Below are 15,651 nucleotides of genomic sequence, written 5' to 3'. Positions count from 1 at the left end.
GTAAATGCACTGTATCTTGTCTGTTATGTCTATTTTCAATTAGAATTACACAATTTCTCAATTTTTCACATTTCTCATCTTATTAATAGTCTTTCCTTTTATTTTCAAATACTAGTTTACTACCTAGTTTATCTACAATGAACTTATAATTAAGTATCTATCTGTCTACTTATAAACACACACAGTAACCAGTTTATTTGGTACACCTAGATAAACTAATGCAGTCTAAAACAACAGTCCTGCAATGAATTCTACCTTCTTAGTAACAATGTTCAGTCTGTCTTGAAGATACTTGATTTAACTTTATGAATACTCTGTAGGGTGTAGTTTATGGTGGTGTTGAATTATATTGTGTTACACCGGGGCATATTTCTAACATTAAGCCTACCCTCATAGATAAAATACAAGTAAATATAGGCCAACACATTTCAATTGCTATTATTCCAAATAAGGCAAATATCAGCAGAGCAGCTACTGCAAAGCTCATCTCTTTATACTGAAACCTTTAATAGGTGTTCGACTACTTTCGCGCATGCGCACAATGAGCGGCAGTCGGGCTACCAAACTGGTCAAACAGCGGGTGTAAAAATGGTAGGTAACCAAAATAAACACAAACCCAGGCGTTGGCTTTAGTGCCATCAAGGCTTACCTTCAGTACTACTATCGTATTATTAAAGTGCATACCGTGTCGTGTTTTGGCAAGCCTGCAATGGTCAGTTACTGTGTTCGCTGCTATAACAGGGAAGGTCAGTTGATATTTTGAGAGCAGCTAGCTAGCTACACGTCCCTTTTTGGCAGTCTGGTAACTTCGGCTGTGAGCAGGTCAGCCTTTGGACCTCAAACACAGCCACACACAAGGTCGTTTGAGTGAAATCCTGGCATATCCACACACTTGACAGTCTGATCCTGTGGTATTATTCCCATCGTTAATGTCAGTGATACATTCCGGCTAACTTAGCTAACGTTAGCCAGTAGAAGTTACTAGCTGGTGGTATGTAGACAATGCTAACCCTACGTTACCCATTCGGTGACACAGTAATCCGTGATGTTGTCACTGCAGACGTTTAACTTCATGTGGTCTTTATTAACCGAAACCTGTGACGATTGGAGAAATCATTAGCAGCTGGGTGAACTCACACTGTTTTTAGTCTTCGGTTTCAGGAAATGCTGCTCTTCAGTGAAGTGCAAGTGCACAGATACTGCAGCTTCAGTGAGGAGATGGCATGGTGATTTTTCGACAGATTTGGGGGATAGTTCAGGATAATATCGAGTAGGGTTTAGTTATAAGATAACTTCCATCATCAAGTCCTCTACCGCGTTTAACTTGCACGCAGTTTGGTCTGTAAAGATAGAAAATGATTAAAAATGCACATCGCAGTTTCTTAGAGCCTAAGGCGATGTCTTCAAATTGGTTACTATGTCCATTCAGCAGAACAAAAATCCAAATTTATTTATGTTTTTCCCCCTAGAAGATCAATAAAATAAGTAATTCCCCATATTTGATCAGCTAAAATATGATCAAATTTGCTTAAAAAAATTACCTTAAAACAGGTAATCGATTATCCAAGTTGTTGTTGATCAGTCATCTAGCGCTGCAAAAACTGAGACAGACTGACAATTATTTTCTTAATTGATGGGTTATTTTGTCTGAAATTTATGAAAAATGCCAGTCATGTCTTGTTTTGTCTGACCAACAGTCTGTGATATAAAACAGAGAAATAGAGAAAAACAAAAAAATATACACACTTAAGAAGCTGGAAACGCTAAATGTTCAGCATTTTTACTTGAAAAAATTTACTGAAATGATTTATCAAGAATCAAAACAGTCTTAATCTGATGCTGGAGTCTACTAATCTGCAATTGTCTCAGCTGTACAACTGACTAATTGATTAATCAACTAATCATAACATCAATATAGTATTAGGAAACCAGAAGTCATCTGGAATTTGGTTTCAAGTATGACAATGATGTTAAAGCGTAGCTGTTGTTTATTGGTGGTCTTTAATGGCTACGTTACAATTTAATGATAAATTCTGAGCCCAGTGAAATGTACACTAAACAACTTCTCCTGATTGCATTCGTAACTGATTTCTTAAAATATTCTAATGTGCTTGGATTTCCATGCCATAAAATATCTTCACAATATCAAAGTTAAGAGTATTCTGACAATATTGTATCATTTGATTTTTTTCCTTTTTTAATATTGCAGAGTATTTCTGGCAGGGTGCTTGTGTTACACTCCAGACTTGTTGCACCTCTAGGTCCCGGTGATGGCATCCCATTTCCCTACTCATGTTACTTCTATGACTGTAGTTATCTGAGGGGCCCTCCGGGGTACAGCATGTGCTTTGAGAATCCACAACATGCCCCTTCAGAAAAGCCCATGTTGCTTTTGGGCAGGACATAATGACCACTGCAGGTCTTGGCTCGCCTCCTATGCTGTGTGTTTGTCCGTTTGATGGACTAACCTTTTAGATATGTGTCAGTGTGTTTCTGAATGTCTCCCAGTCTTTCCTGTCCTTGTCACTGTTGTCTGAATGCTTGTAGATGTGTGTATCTCGTTCTGTGTTTTTGTCTGTGTCTCGCTCTTTGTTTGTGTGTTGTTGTCTGTACTCTCTGGTCTAATCGCACCAGTGTCTGACAGCCCCTGTCCTGTACTTGCACAGCATAAGCTGAAGTCTTCGCAGAGGGACAAGGTACGGCAGTTCATGTCCTTTACACAGGCTGGGGAGAAGACAGCTGTGTACTGCCTCACACAGAATGACTGGAAACTAGAAGTTGCTACTGACAACTACTTTCAAAACCCAGATCTTTACTGTAAGGAATCCATGAAAACCTCAGTAGACCGGAAGAAGCTGGAGCAGCTCTACAATCGCTACAAAGGTAAGTAGGATAGCTAAACAGTCTGTTTTTTACACTGTAACATGAAATATTTACTCGAATAGAATTGTTCTAAAAAGGACTGTATTCTTTAAAAGTCATAGACTTTTGCAGAAAGTTTGCAAAAAATGTTTGTGTTTTTCATTTATTTTTCCTGATAGATCCCCAGGATGAGAATAAGATTGGTATCGATGGGATCCAGCAGTTTTGTGATGACCTCTCACTGGATCCAGCCAGCATCACTGTGCTGGTTGTTGCATGGAAGTTTCGCGCTGCGACTCAGTGCGAGTTCACCAAGAAGGAATTTCTGGATGGAATGACAGAGTTAGGGTGAGTGTTGACATCAACAGCGTGTGACATGCTACGAAGTGGGACACAAACAGTGTCTGAAGTATCTTCGCATGGTCGATGTCATGGTGTAGCTTCAGGAAGGGAAGGCTGTCTCTATATATAGACTCACTCAAGCACAGCTTGAGTATTCTGTGTCTTCATGGAATGACTCAATGAAAGAGCTGCAGTGTTTTGACTTTTGAGGATCATATGTCAGAGTTAATTTCAGCCAATTCAGTCATCATCAACAACACCAGCATGTTGCAACTGGTTGGGTTGTCCATGAGTGATCATTTAGTGTTTGTTTATTTGTTGCTTAATTTTTTTCTCTCTTTTTCTAGGTGTGACAGCCCTGAAAAACTGAAGGCCCTTTTGCCAAGATTAGAACAGGAGCTAAAAGATAGTGGGAAGTTCAAGGACTTCTACCAGTTCACCTTTAACTTTGCCAAAAATCCTGGACAGAAGGGTCTAGGTAAGCAAATAGACAATAATAACAAGTTCAGCTCAGTGATATTTCTGATTCAAACAAGTGTTCTTCTTTGTGTCTGGGTGCAGACTTGGAAATGGCTGTAGCCTACTGGAACCTTGTTCTTTCAGGACGATTTAAGTTCCTCGATCTTTGGAATAGATTCCTTTTGGTGAGTCAAAAAAGTGAAACTACGGACGCACTGATCAAATATGTTGAATCGGTATTGCCAACAGTACTGACTGGGTATCAGCCATTCTTATCATATACAGTTTCTTTGACAGGCCACTGACTGTGTTCCTCTGACCACAGCAATCCTTTGTCTCGTTAGTTTACATAAAAACAATGTCTATGACTTCTAGGCCATGAGGTATACAGATCTTAAATTCGAGGGAAATGAGAGCACTGGTTTTGGATTGGTACTTGGAATCACCAAACTCCCTGAGCGGAGGTAACAGAATGGGTATTAAGGGAGAAAAGCTTGGATGAGGGGGAACTTATGCCAGAGAAGGCTTAGGATATCCTGGTTTTCATTGCTCGTCCCTGTTTAGCACATGAGCCAAGAGTGGAACCAGCTAGTCACACTGGATGGTGTTTGATTAGAATGAAAACCTGCTCTACTGTTGGACCTCCAGAACACATGCTGGCCCACTTGTCCATTAGTGACTTAAAATGTCATGAAAATACTGTACCTGTCAACACAACTTGGTTACAGAGATTGAAAAAATGTAAAAAGAAGTGTGAAACTGTGCATTTACCAATATGTTCACCAGCACTTGTCCATTCTAGGAACACCATAAACGATCCATCCCAAAGGACACGTGGAACCTATTGTTGGACTTCGGTAACATGATTGCAGATGACATGTCAAACTATGATGAAGAAGGTGAGTTTGGACCAAATGGATAAAAATTCCCTCAGATGAATCATTGGTTCCATTGCTATGACACTAATGATGTCTTGGTATTTTTTTCTCAGGAGCATGGCCAGTCCTTATAGATGATTTTGTGGAATTCGCTCGACCAATTGTAACAGGATCAAAACGTAAAACTCTCTAAATCCAATCACAACTCTGGAAAGCCAGAACGTTGTTTCTTTTACAGTGACTTCATAGTTTTTTTTTAAGACTTGTACAAAAAAAGTGAAAATTGTAGGCTTCAGAGGGAAAACAGAAGCACTTGAAACTGTCAGGAAACCACCTTTCAGGGAGCTGAGTAAAAACTATGACAACAACTGGCCACATTTTTTGTCCTCGTGAGACTGAGGCATCATATGGACATTGCCAGATTCACCTCTGTCTCTCCTGCTGGATTCTCAGTATCCTGGACGCCCCTCTGCTCTGCTCCAGGAGGAGCACTACCTGTCAGGCCACAGCCCTGTGGGGATGGACACAGCACTGAGAGGAGGGTCACTGGCTGTGTGTACTCTAAATGGACTGGAGAGGAGAAAGCAGTGTGTTTTAAGATTCTTCCTAGTCAGCTTTGTTTTGTTATATGAAGCTCTGAGTGACTGTGCAAAGTTCCCATGTCTTACTCTAACTCCGGGACAGAGTGCTCACTACACCAGCACCAACAGAACTGTTGCAGTTTTTACTGTACATACTGTATCTATTGGGACAGTTTACAAAGAGAGCTATATGAAGAATAATATAAATATGTTGAATTTATAAATGCAAAAGATGATTTCTTTTATGTACAGGAAATGCTAAGATCTCTAATGGGATGCCTCGATATTGTGGATGATATGCCGTTGGTTTAAATGTTAGGTGGATCTGTCAAGTCATGGAATTGTGAGCTTCTCATTGAAAGCATGTTAAACACATTTCACTTTGGGCTGGTTTCACAAATAAATTTTCACTGAAGTGAAGGCAGTGCTTTAATTTAGATAATTGATATTGGTTTGTAGTATTCATTTGTCTGGATAATTGCAGTTGGGAGTGGGTATTGAATCCTAAATGTAATCAGTCCTATCCACAGTACCATGATTTTGCTCTCAAAGACAATTTCTTTCTAACTGTTGAGAGTGGAAAGAGTTTTGGTTTTTTTTATCAGTTAATCCCTCTGAACAGTATGTTCAGCAGCAGTTAATAGAAATTTAAAGTTATGACATTTCTGGCCCTTAGAATTGCATGGCACATATCTGTATGTTATGGCAGTGCAAAATCCTTTGTTCAGAAGCCAGGACACTAAAGAGGGCAACAACAGGACAACAAAGTAAGCCTTAATAAAAAATACCTGTCTGTTTAATATTTATGTTTCTGTTCAAGCCCATCTGTTCAGTGTTACTGAAGGTAGTGAAATTTAGAATATATTGTTGATACATCATGTAAGTAGCCTAAGTATATTGTTCATTAAAGAAAGATGAATAAAGCATGAGTTTTTCCATAATCACACATGTATTTAACTCCTTTGTTTTTGAGAAGATAGATAATGGAAACAAATCTATACAGTACGGCTGCTTAGACATGAGTGTATTTCATAAAGCAGAAGTAGAATGATGGCAAGACAACTGTGACAAATACTTTGTGTATTAGGTTTTCCAGAGATGGCATTCTGACACGTCAAAGTATGAAAAACACATGTAAACAATAAAAAATAATAATTGCTGGATTCTCTAAATTCTCAGAAATCTGTATCTGATCAGAGCAGAGGATGATCAGGATCATGAGTTAATTAGACTTGTAAGGATGTGTTTTTATTGACTCTTTGTTTTCAAACTTTCAATGATGTTGGATGTTGATGAGCTGATCAGGATTTTTATACCTCTTTGTTGTACAGTCATAAAGTTGAATGTTGCTGGTTTTTTATTCCACCATTATAAGAGTGACCTTGACTACTTAACTGTCAAAACAGTTTTATTTTTCTTATACGAATTTACTATTTTGACCATGTTATAAAAGGGGTGGATCTGACCTGAGGCTACCTGACTGCAACAGGGTCTTGGATACCAGGATGCACCCTGAGATCGCTGCTAACAAAGTTAGCTTCCATAATTCGACATAAACTTTATAGCTAAGCATTGAAATAATCTTAGAAGCAAACTGCATATATGTCCACATTTGGTAAATATTACATATATGAGGAGTAATGTTATTGTAGCTCAATATACTGTGTGTAAGATAACTGTGTGGTGTGACCACTTGTGTTCAAACCATAGACCAAGGGTAAAACAAATTATAACAGTGTCTTAAAATTACTTCTGCAAATCCAAGGTTACGTTACCCAACTTGGTGAGTATTAAGAGCAACAGCAGATCATCAATGTCATTAAAACTAGTTACAAAACGATAACATTACAGTTACCTGTAGATGTCTCCATGTGCTGTTTGTTCAAGAGCAGATCAGCTGATGTGTGAGGGCTCTGTGAGTGTGTTTGTAGCCCGTACAGGGTCCTGTATATAACTCTGTCTCTTTCAGAAGAAGTAACATCAGTAAGAGCTGGGAACCATCAAGACATGTGCAACTTCACAATGACACCAAAGTGAGTAGTTACTTTTCTATTGCTATTTAATGTAAAACAGCTGACTAATCTTTTCCAACTAAGCCGAGGGAATAATGTATTTTCAGATTGTGTGGAGCTCATTTAATCAGAGTGCTCTTTCTTTTGCCTTTTTCTCTGTACCCTGCAATATGATTCATTTCTCACAATTAAAATGTTTTTTTTTTGGTCTGGATCATTGGGCACAGCTACAACCTCATCACAGTAATGAAGGAGGACCTGCGCCACCTTCACCTGCAGCATCCACACATGAAGATCATCTTCTCTGGCATCACCCAGAGGTGCAGGTGAAGGCTGGTGCCAATCCAGGGACAACAGTGTTTGTTTTTTAATTTAACCCTTGTGGCCAGAACATTGTTCAGTCTTATCACCTGTGCTTTACCCCATGGTCTTTGACACTCTCTGCCCCCACGTTGGACGTACAGTCCAACAACTTGTGGACCCCACTGTAGCTGTAACAAATTGTAAACAGTTTAAAGTATTAGAGTTCATAGTTCTCAGCCATTATAGTTAATACCAGAGCGTTGTTCGAAGAGCATCACTTACTGTATTTAGGGAGAGATTGTTACTGGGGCGAATAAATAGAAACTGTCTCATACACAAGGAATCATGATGAACAATGCTTTACATTTGGTAATAAAAAATTATGTTGCAGATTCAACGACCTCTTTTTATTATGCAGACTTGTCTTGTGACAGTGAAGTTCACGTTTACCTTCATCCATAACTGTATTTTTGATTTTTAAATAATAAAAATAATAAAACAGTTTATTGTAAATTGCACACTACAGTATTTAGTTCATCAAGTTATAACATTATTTTATAAATCTTTCCTTTGTTGTAAATTGTTGAAATTAATGTAGTTTTTAATGTGCAATAAAGGTATTAACGCAGCTCTTGCTTCAAGTTTGTTGGTGGTTTTTATGGAGCATATCTGGTATGAATTTTAACAATACCAACATGTACAGTATTTAAGTAAAATGTAATCAAAGTGGGTTATTAATTAAACACATCTTTCAATGATAACTATATGAATGAAACTAATGAACATGAGCTGTACTACACCGACAGAGAATAATAAGCAAACTTCTAAAGACTAGTGTGTCCTTTCATCAAAGGAAGCTGTACTGGGAGTGGTTTTCTAGCATTGTCATCACAACCCTTTTGAGTCCATGTAGTTTCCCGTCTCCACAGCCAGATTAATGGAAACAAATGAGCTGCTCCATATGAGGCCCTCCTTCTATTGGTACCAGTCAGTCAGTTTTATCTCTCAAATCACAGTTAAAAGACAAGTACTTTAATGTTCTACGTGACATGTTATTCTCTACATTGTATATTGTACATAACACGACACATACCTTTCCTGTGATCATTTTGTGAAAGAAATAGAATATACATTTGTAAATAGAATTTCTGTATGTGTGAGTTATCTTAAAAAAGGTCCTCATACTGAACAGCAGACGCACCAAAGTGGAAGACAGACATCACCGTAACAGCATCAACAACAGTGGTTCATATCAACTGGTTTGGGTTTTCCTTGTACTTTAAAAAAGGGCTATAGTCAGTTCACATTTACACAAGGGAATCTAAATGTTATATTTAACCTTTGTGTCAACCGTATTGTCAATCACACACCATATTCTGGGTCTTCCGCTCTTACCTCAACTGTTTAAACTTAAAAAGATACAGCAGGTAAAGTTAATGTTACTGTTTCGACCACATTTAAATTACCTGAACGTTATGTTGAATTGATCAATCACAGTTTGCTGATGGACAATGTATTAACTCACATTAATGCGGCACACTAATGCAGTTCACTTAACCTGGGTCACACCTTCCAGAAACAAAAAACTAACGTCATTAGATTAATGTGGGTTAAACTTAAATTTTTATTTGGTTTTGACTGAACACCCCACAGTCTATACTAAACACAGGTTAGAAGTTATCAGCAAAAACTAGCATTAGCTGCTTAGCTTGGTTAGCAAGGTATATCTGTATTTCACCTTAACTGTGATATTAACAGGGATGCTAATTTTGGCGAGCAAAAAACAGGTTTCAAGCAACTTGACAGAAAATCGAAGAGCCCACTCTTTTAAATGTTGAACATTGAAAAAGATAGTTTTAGACAAATATAATGGTTCCTCTAACATTCATGATCTGAAAACACTGACAAGTCAAAACTCTGACGTGTTGCTCTTCACTCTACTCTGATAGACAGTGTGTGATGCAGTCTCTTAATCACATGGTAGCTGCGCCCTAATGCATACCCTGCTTTACCGCCTATTTTCCTCTAAATGAGACTGGTGTTGAAGAAGACTTCAAGCCCGCGATTGAGACCATAAACCCATTAGGAAAATGTTTACTGAGGTAATAAATCAATTGAGAAGTATGGTCATTTTCCCATAGAATTCAATACAATTGGATTTCTTTTTGCAGTCAGTGGGGTTGTCCCCTGCTGATCATTAGATAGACTGACTGATATTTCCACCCTTGGTCAACCGAGTGCCTCCTCACTGAGTTGGAGTTTCTGGCTCCAACAGGTTCAGTTAGGGGGTGTTTACAGCCTGTTGTGTTGCCAACTTAGGACATTGTCACTACAATTAGAGACTTTTTTTTTTTTTCAAACAAACTGGGTATAAACCTGGTGCAAGACTGGACCGTGTATAGATGTCGACCAGGGACCACACCTCTTGTTACAGGCGGTCTACAGAGCTATTCCGGTTTCCCAGCTGCTCGAATACGCAGCAAAGCAGAGGAGCACTTCCAATACTCTGAGCCTCGCCTCCATTACAGCAAATAAATTACTTTTATTACATGTATCGTAATTACTACAGGAGACAGAATAATAACTAAAAATAAGACGAGCAGAGAGAGCAGGAGAGAGGGAGGAAGAGAAAGTCATCCAGGCTAAATATAGTATTTCTGGCCACCTGATGAAGTTTAAGTCCAACATTCACTTTTACAGCTGTGGTTTAATCAATTCCTTCATCAGCCCCTGAGGGAAATATCTGGTTCCTTAAATGCAAAATCCTCCACTGTATTCACCAGCTAGTTGTCAGCTGTGTCTGTGTGCTGTTCGGAGCTGGGTGAGGAGGGAACAGTGGGTCTATCAGAGCGTTTAGCTGAAAGCAGCTGCTTGCTGTGACCAAAAACAACACTGATGACAGTTTGGGGATCATTCCCTGTGGGGTCATGACTATGAGTGACACCTTTCATATATAAGTAGTTATAAGTAAAAATATTGATAATAAATGCATTAAATAATTAAATAAGAAAAATAAGAAAAGTCTTTAGTCCTTCAAGATGATAATAATATTTCTGGTACCATGGATCCTTCTTGGATCATATCATATGAAATTTAAAGAAAATATACATTGAATAGTTGGCTAGGAAATAATATTCTTCAGTAGAAATAGAAACATTTATTTTGATAAAATGGTGAAATTACTGCTGTTGATACAAATAATACCATTCTTAGCACCTCTATTGCTACTGCTACCAGTACTGCCACTATTCATCATGATAGACTGTGATACGCAAGAGGACATAAGAGCAAACATTGCTGTTTCTCTTCCTCCAATTGTTTTGCATGCAAACAAAGCACGCACCAGGGTGTTTGTTAAACTGGCCCCTCCTCTTAGTGAGCGCTGTAAGGTGAGACATTTCAAACTCAGATCGCTTTGTTATGTACCTTGACAGCAGCCACTGCTTTTCCAAGTAATAGAAATGAAATAACCTCCATGGTGCTGCTTGTTTGTAATCTTGGTGGATTATTGTTCCTGCAAAACGAGACAAACAATGGAGAGCAAAATGAAAGGAAATGCTGCTCAGCCTCTAACATGTAATAATGACAGTGAAAGGTAAGAATCATGTGATGTGACGTTTTTTCTTTTTCAGTTTTTAGATGGTTAATAGGTGCTCATATATTTCTGTTGCTTCCTTCTTGGCTACCAGTTGTTTACATCACTTTATTTCCGTATCAACTCACTGTATTTTTACTTTGTTTTTTTTTACTTAACAAACTTGTAAAGTTGCTACAAGACTTATCAGAAATATCAAAGCTTAGTGTCATTTTGTGGAAAAAACGTGAACTTTTCTTGGTTATTTTTGAGCTTGAATTTTGCTCCTTGCTCCTAAACCCACTTGAAAGTAATTTAAAACTCACCTATCATCCAGCAAGGGCATTTGATCTCCCCGTTACAGAAACCCTACCCAGTGGAGGTTGTTGTAGTGTCTGTCATCAGGGGATAGAAAAGAGAATGAAGGGTGGGAAGGAAAGTGACCCTGCTGTCAGTTCTTTCTTCACAGTATTTATCAGCTTTGTGCATTCATTTGTGTGCGGTACTGGACTGTATGGATTTGCCCCAGCAGGATTGACCCCTATGGCTTCAAGAGGCATCATGATTTTGAATCCTACAAGGAGATGATGAATGAGTACGTAGCTGTCCTCAACAGAAGATCCATCAGATGGTCCAAGCTCCTTCAAGAGAAACCTCATATAGAGAAGAATTTAACAGGTAAAAGACACACACATTCAAACACACACATCGCTGTTTTGTTCTGGTGCCTTCTGGTTCTTTGTGGTTGTGCGGTGTTATAATAAAATCTGTTTTGGAAGTGAAGCGGTATGTGCGTAAAGGTGTGCCTAATGAGCACCGTGCCCAGATCTGGATGGCAGCAAGTGGTGCCCAGGAACGACTGGAGAGTAACCCAGGTTATTACCAGTCCCTGCTGGCCATGGAGCATGACACCAAGCTGAAGGAAACCATTCATACAGGTAAGACAAAACCGTCTTTCCACCCTTCCTATTATCCATTTTCTCCTCTCATCAAAAAAACATGCATAACTCAACTTCTATTAATACTTTAGTCAAACTAAATTAGTAAATATAATGAATCTAGTGAAATTCTCTTTCTTTGGCAGATATGCACAGGACTTTTCCTGACAACGTCCTCTTCCAGAGCAAAGCTGAGCCAAGTCTGCAGAGGGCTCTGTTCAATGTGCTGCTGGCCTATGGATACCATAATAAGGCAGTAGGGTACTGTCAGGTAAGACAAACACTGTCACAGACAAGTTGACTCTCCTGTCTCATAAAATAACGACTGTTTACCTAATGAACAGTACTGGTTACTTCCTTATTCACTCAAACTCATGTGTAGCATATCCTTCAAATGTAATTGTGGTTACTGATATAACTGACAGGTATACAAACAAGTAACTGTCATTCGAGTATGTCATCACAGTGTCACAACACATCATTTGACAACCTGGACACATGTTCGTACTGTTGTGATCACCAACATAAATTCTCTAAAAACAAATCCATTTGCTGAATGTGTGTTTTTTGTCTGTAAAATCAGTGACCTACAGGCTTACACACAGCTCCATTATGTGTGTCTGTGTTTATTCCAGGGCATGAACTTCATTGCAGGCTACCTCATCATCATCACCAATGATGAAGAGAAATCCTTCTGGCTCATGGATGCATTATTGGGCAGAATACTCCCAGGTTGAGTGTTTTTTTTTTTAAATCCTCACACACACAGTTAACGTCTCTGCACGCCTCCACAGGTGTTTTCACTGACACAAAGGTCTGCTCAGGTTGAAGGTGGGCATGGTCAGTGTACTGTATCTATACAAATGGTAAAGGTGTGAGTTGTCCCACCCTCACAGCTGCCAATGCCAAGTCGAGCTCAGCCTGCACGCACCAATAAAGTCCTGAGAAAAGCTTTAATCGAGCAACATAAGTGAGAACACCTGTGTGGGTGAACCAAGGATGTAAAGGGTCTGGTGCTTTAGTTTAATTGAATGTGTACCAGAGGAAAAAAAAGTCAAAGAAACAGGGAAATAAAGCATTAAAACAAACAACTGGATATTTAAAAGCAAAGAAGAACTAAAAATCCTTAATATAGTCAGTTAATGTAGCAGTCTCTAATAATACGCAATAAAGTCTCACTGTGTACTCTTCGTAGGACATAATATAGCAGCATAAAGTGTGTGAAAACAGGTTCAGTATAGGTACATTTTAGCTTTATAGCTCTTATAATCTATTCTGACATTAACTGGATTGCTTGAAATTATTTGGGAGAAGTACGGAGCTGTGTACAGAACAGGTGCAAATAAGTATTACATTTTCAACAACTTTATCTTTGTGGGACAGACCTGAGAGCAATACAGCACAGCAGTTAACCCTCCCTGCAACAAAGGTCTGCATATTGTCTTCTTTATTTCAAGTAATATCAGTGAAAATATCCAGATATATGTACCAACAACTGTCTATGTTAGGCAATTAAGGCAGTAAAATATTTCTAATAATGACTGTATAGTATAATAATGATCATTAATAGTGCTTGGCCATGATGGTCACTAGTTGTAATATTAATGGCTGAATACTAGTGGACCCAGGTTTGAGCCTTGTGGCACTCCAGGTGAAACGTTCTTGCATAGATTTAAGATCTGAAACATCTAGATCTGATCGAAGAGATGTGTTTGAATAGCCGACCAACAAGTGTCACTGCTGCAAATAATGTGAGCTCATCTAAACATGGTGTATTGTAGACTACTTCAGCCAGGCCATGTTGGGGCTGAAGACTGACCAGGAGGTTCTTGGAGAGCTGGTGAAGGCTAAAGCCCCTGCAGTAGGACAACTCATGGCTCAGTATCCTGGCATATGGACCCTGGTTGTGTCACGCTGGTTTATCTGCCTCTACATTGACATACTCCCAATTGAGGTGAGGAAAAGTGGGGTTTAATGGTAAAGACAAATGAGGATTTCAAAGTGATGTTCAAGCACATCAGTTTATATGCATCCTCCTTGTTTCTTGTTCTTGCAGACAGTTCTGCGGATCTGGGATTGTCTTTTCTACGAAGGCTCCAAGGTTCTTTTCCGTGTTGCTCTGACGCTCATCATTCACCATCAGCCGGAGATCTTAAGAGCTCGCTCTTTGCCTGATGTGTGCGAGTGCTACAAGCAGATCACCTGTGGAGCTTTCACTATGGATTGCCACACCTTTATGCAGGTGAGATGACCAAAGAAAGTCAGAGAAGCTTATGAGGTTGTTGTTAAATTGGACCAATGTCTTTCCTTTCAAACAAAATCTATCCAACTAACTATTCCCCTTGAAATGATGGATTTCTTTGTTTGCTTGCTCAACATTTAAGAACAACTTCAGCTTTCCACTACTGACCAACTTTGCAAAAAAACTGGCCCACATGAAGTTCTATAGGGCCGCAGCTAATAACTTATTTTATGATTGACTAGTCTGGTGAATATTTGATGATTGATCATTTTGTGCATAAATGTCAGAAGATACTGTCACAAGTTTCTGAATCCCAAAATGTCTTCAAAATGTCTGTTGTCCACATAATTGTTATGAATCCAAAGATATTCAATTTACTATCACATCAGACAAAGAACACCAAGGAATTTTCACAATTGAGAGGCTGGAATCAACAAGTTTCTGGTATTTGTTCTTGAAAAATAAATTCAGTGGTTAAACGATAAACGCAACCTGTTGCAGATTATTTTCTGTTGATGGACTAATCAATAAATTGACTAACTACTCCTAAATAACAAAAACAAAAGATGACCTTTGTGCAGAGGAAAATATATATTCCAAAAATACTGCTCAGAAAAGCTAATGACAAATGTTAGTTTATTCCAGTTGTTTATATGAAGTCCTAGTGATTGTGTGAGTTATTTGGGGAAATTAAAGGCGCCACGTAAACACAGTTTGTATGTCCTTACTTCTGTAAAAGAATCATCTTCAACCTTTATCCATTTTTCTCTCAAATGATCTTTCTACAGAAAATCTTCACAGTGCCTGGGAGTCTCTCTATGGCAACTATTGATAAACTGAGAGAGAAATGCAGTCAACAAATCCTGGAGGAAGAATCTAGGAAGCCATAAGAGTTTAGGACCCACCAGTCTTCCCCATTTGCTATTAGGAACTTTATACCATTACTAAATGGTGGCTTTAGATATATTAACTTCTAATCTAGACTGGGTATATGAAGGATGTGCTGAAGCTTCTCAACGGATTTTTGAACCTTGTCTTTTACTGATGGCCTCTGAATATTTTTGCTGCTATAGATATTTCAAGATTATCATGCCTGACGCTTTGTGTAAAGTATTTAAATCTGATGTTTGCTTTGTTACTGTGGAGAATAACAGTTGTGAGAGTGTAAATTCTATTGATGAGCATAAAAACCCACTGAAATGTGTAAATAATGTCTCAGTCACAGAAAATTAAGATGTTGGTTTAAAATACAAAGGGCTTGTTAAGATCTGTTCAGGTACTTTAATTCCTTTGCTCTCTAAAACCTAAAAGACTCAGACTCAAATTTAAAGAAATAGCTGTTATTTGTAACTCTAACCAACCTACAGCCATGGGCAGATTATAATACAATGGGCCCCTGGACACAAACATGTAAAAGGACCCCCACCCTCATACCTAAGACACAGAACCACTTCAAACAA

At 38.6% G+C, this 15,651-nt stretch overlaps 2 protein-coding genes across 3 annotated transcripts; both read left to right on the top strand.

Annotated features, from left to right (window-relative positions):
* Positions 1-508: 508 nt before the first annotated feature.
* dcun1d2a (DCN1, defective in cullin neddylation 1, domain containing 2a) lies at positions 509-6,066 on the top strand. Its single transcript, XM_071477430.1, has 7 exons — positions 509-591; positions 2,667-2,883; positions 3,042-3,210; positions 3,552-3,682; positions 3,766-3,848; positions 4,466-4,562; positions 4,655-6,066. The coding sequence occupies exons 1-7, from the start codon at positions 589-591 to the stop codon at positions 4,732-4,734; spliced, it is 780 nt and encodes a 259-aa protein (XP_071333531.1). The 5' UTR covers positions 509-588; the 3' UTR covers positions 4,735-6,066.
* Positions 6,067-10,836: 4,770 nt separating this feature from the next.
* Positions 10,837-15,464, top strand: LOC139621089 (growth hormone-regulated TBC protein 1-A-like). 2 transcript variants are annotated; one of them, XM_071477344.1, is made up of 8 exons: positions 10,837-11,032; positions 11,544-11,689; positions 11,791-11,949; positions 12,096-12,220; positions 12,585-12,681; positions 13,731-13,903; positions 14,006-14,191; positions 14,980-15,464. In XM_071477344.1, exons 1-8 carry the CDS (start codon positions 10,971-10,973, stop codon positions 15,079-15,081), a joined length of 1,050 nt encoding a protein of 349 aa, XP_071333445.1. In that variant the 5' UTR covers positions 10,837-10,970; the 3' UTR covers positions 15,082-15,464. The 2 variants fall into 2 exon arrangements, with proteins under 2 accessions (XP_071333445.1, XP_071333435.1); XM_071477334.1 differs by having other exon boundaries at positions 11,541-11,689; positions 14,980-15,220.
* Positions 15,465-15,651: the final 187 nt, after the last annotated feature.

This window comes from Trachinotus anak, unplaced genomic scaffold, assembly GCF_046630095.1.
Source record: "Trachinotus anak isolate AG129_WGS33_773 ecotype Australia unplaced genomic scaffold, CSIRO_AGI_Tana_v1 ptg000001l, whole genome shotgun sequence".
NCBI lineage: Eukaryota > Metazoa > Chordata > Actinopteri > Carangiformes > Carangidae > Trachinotus > Trachinotus anak.
This window is presented reverse-complemented; position numbering and strand designations above follow the sequence as displayed.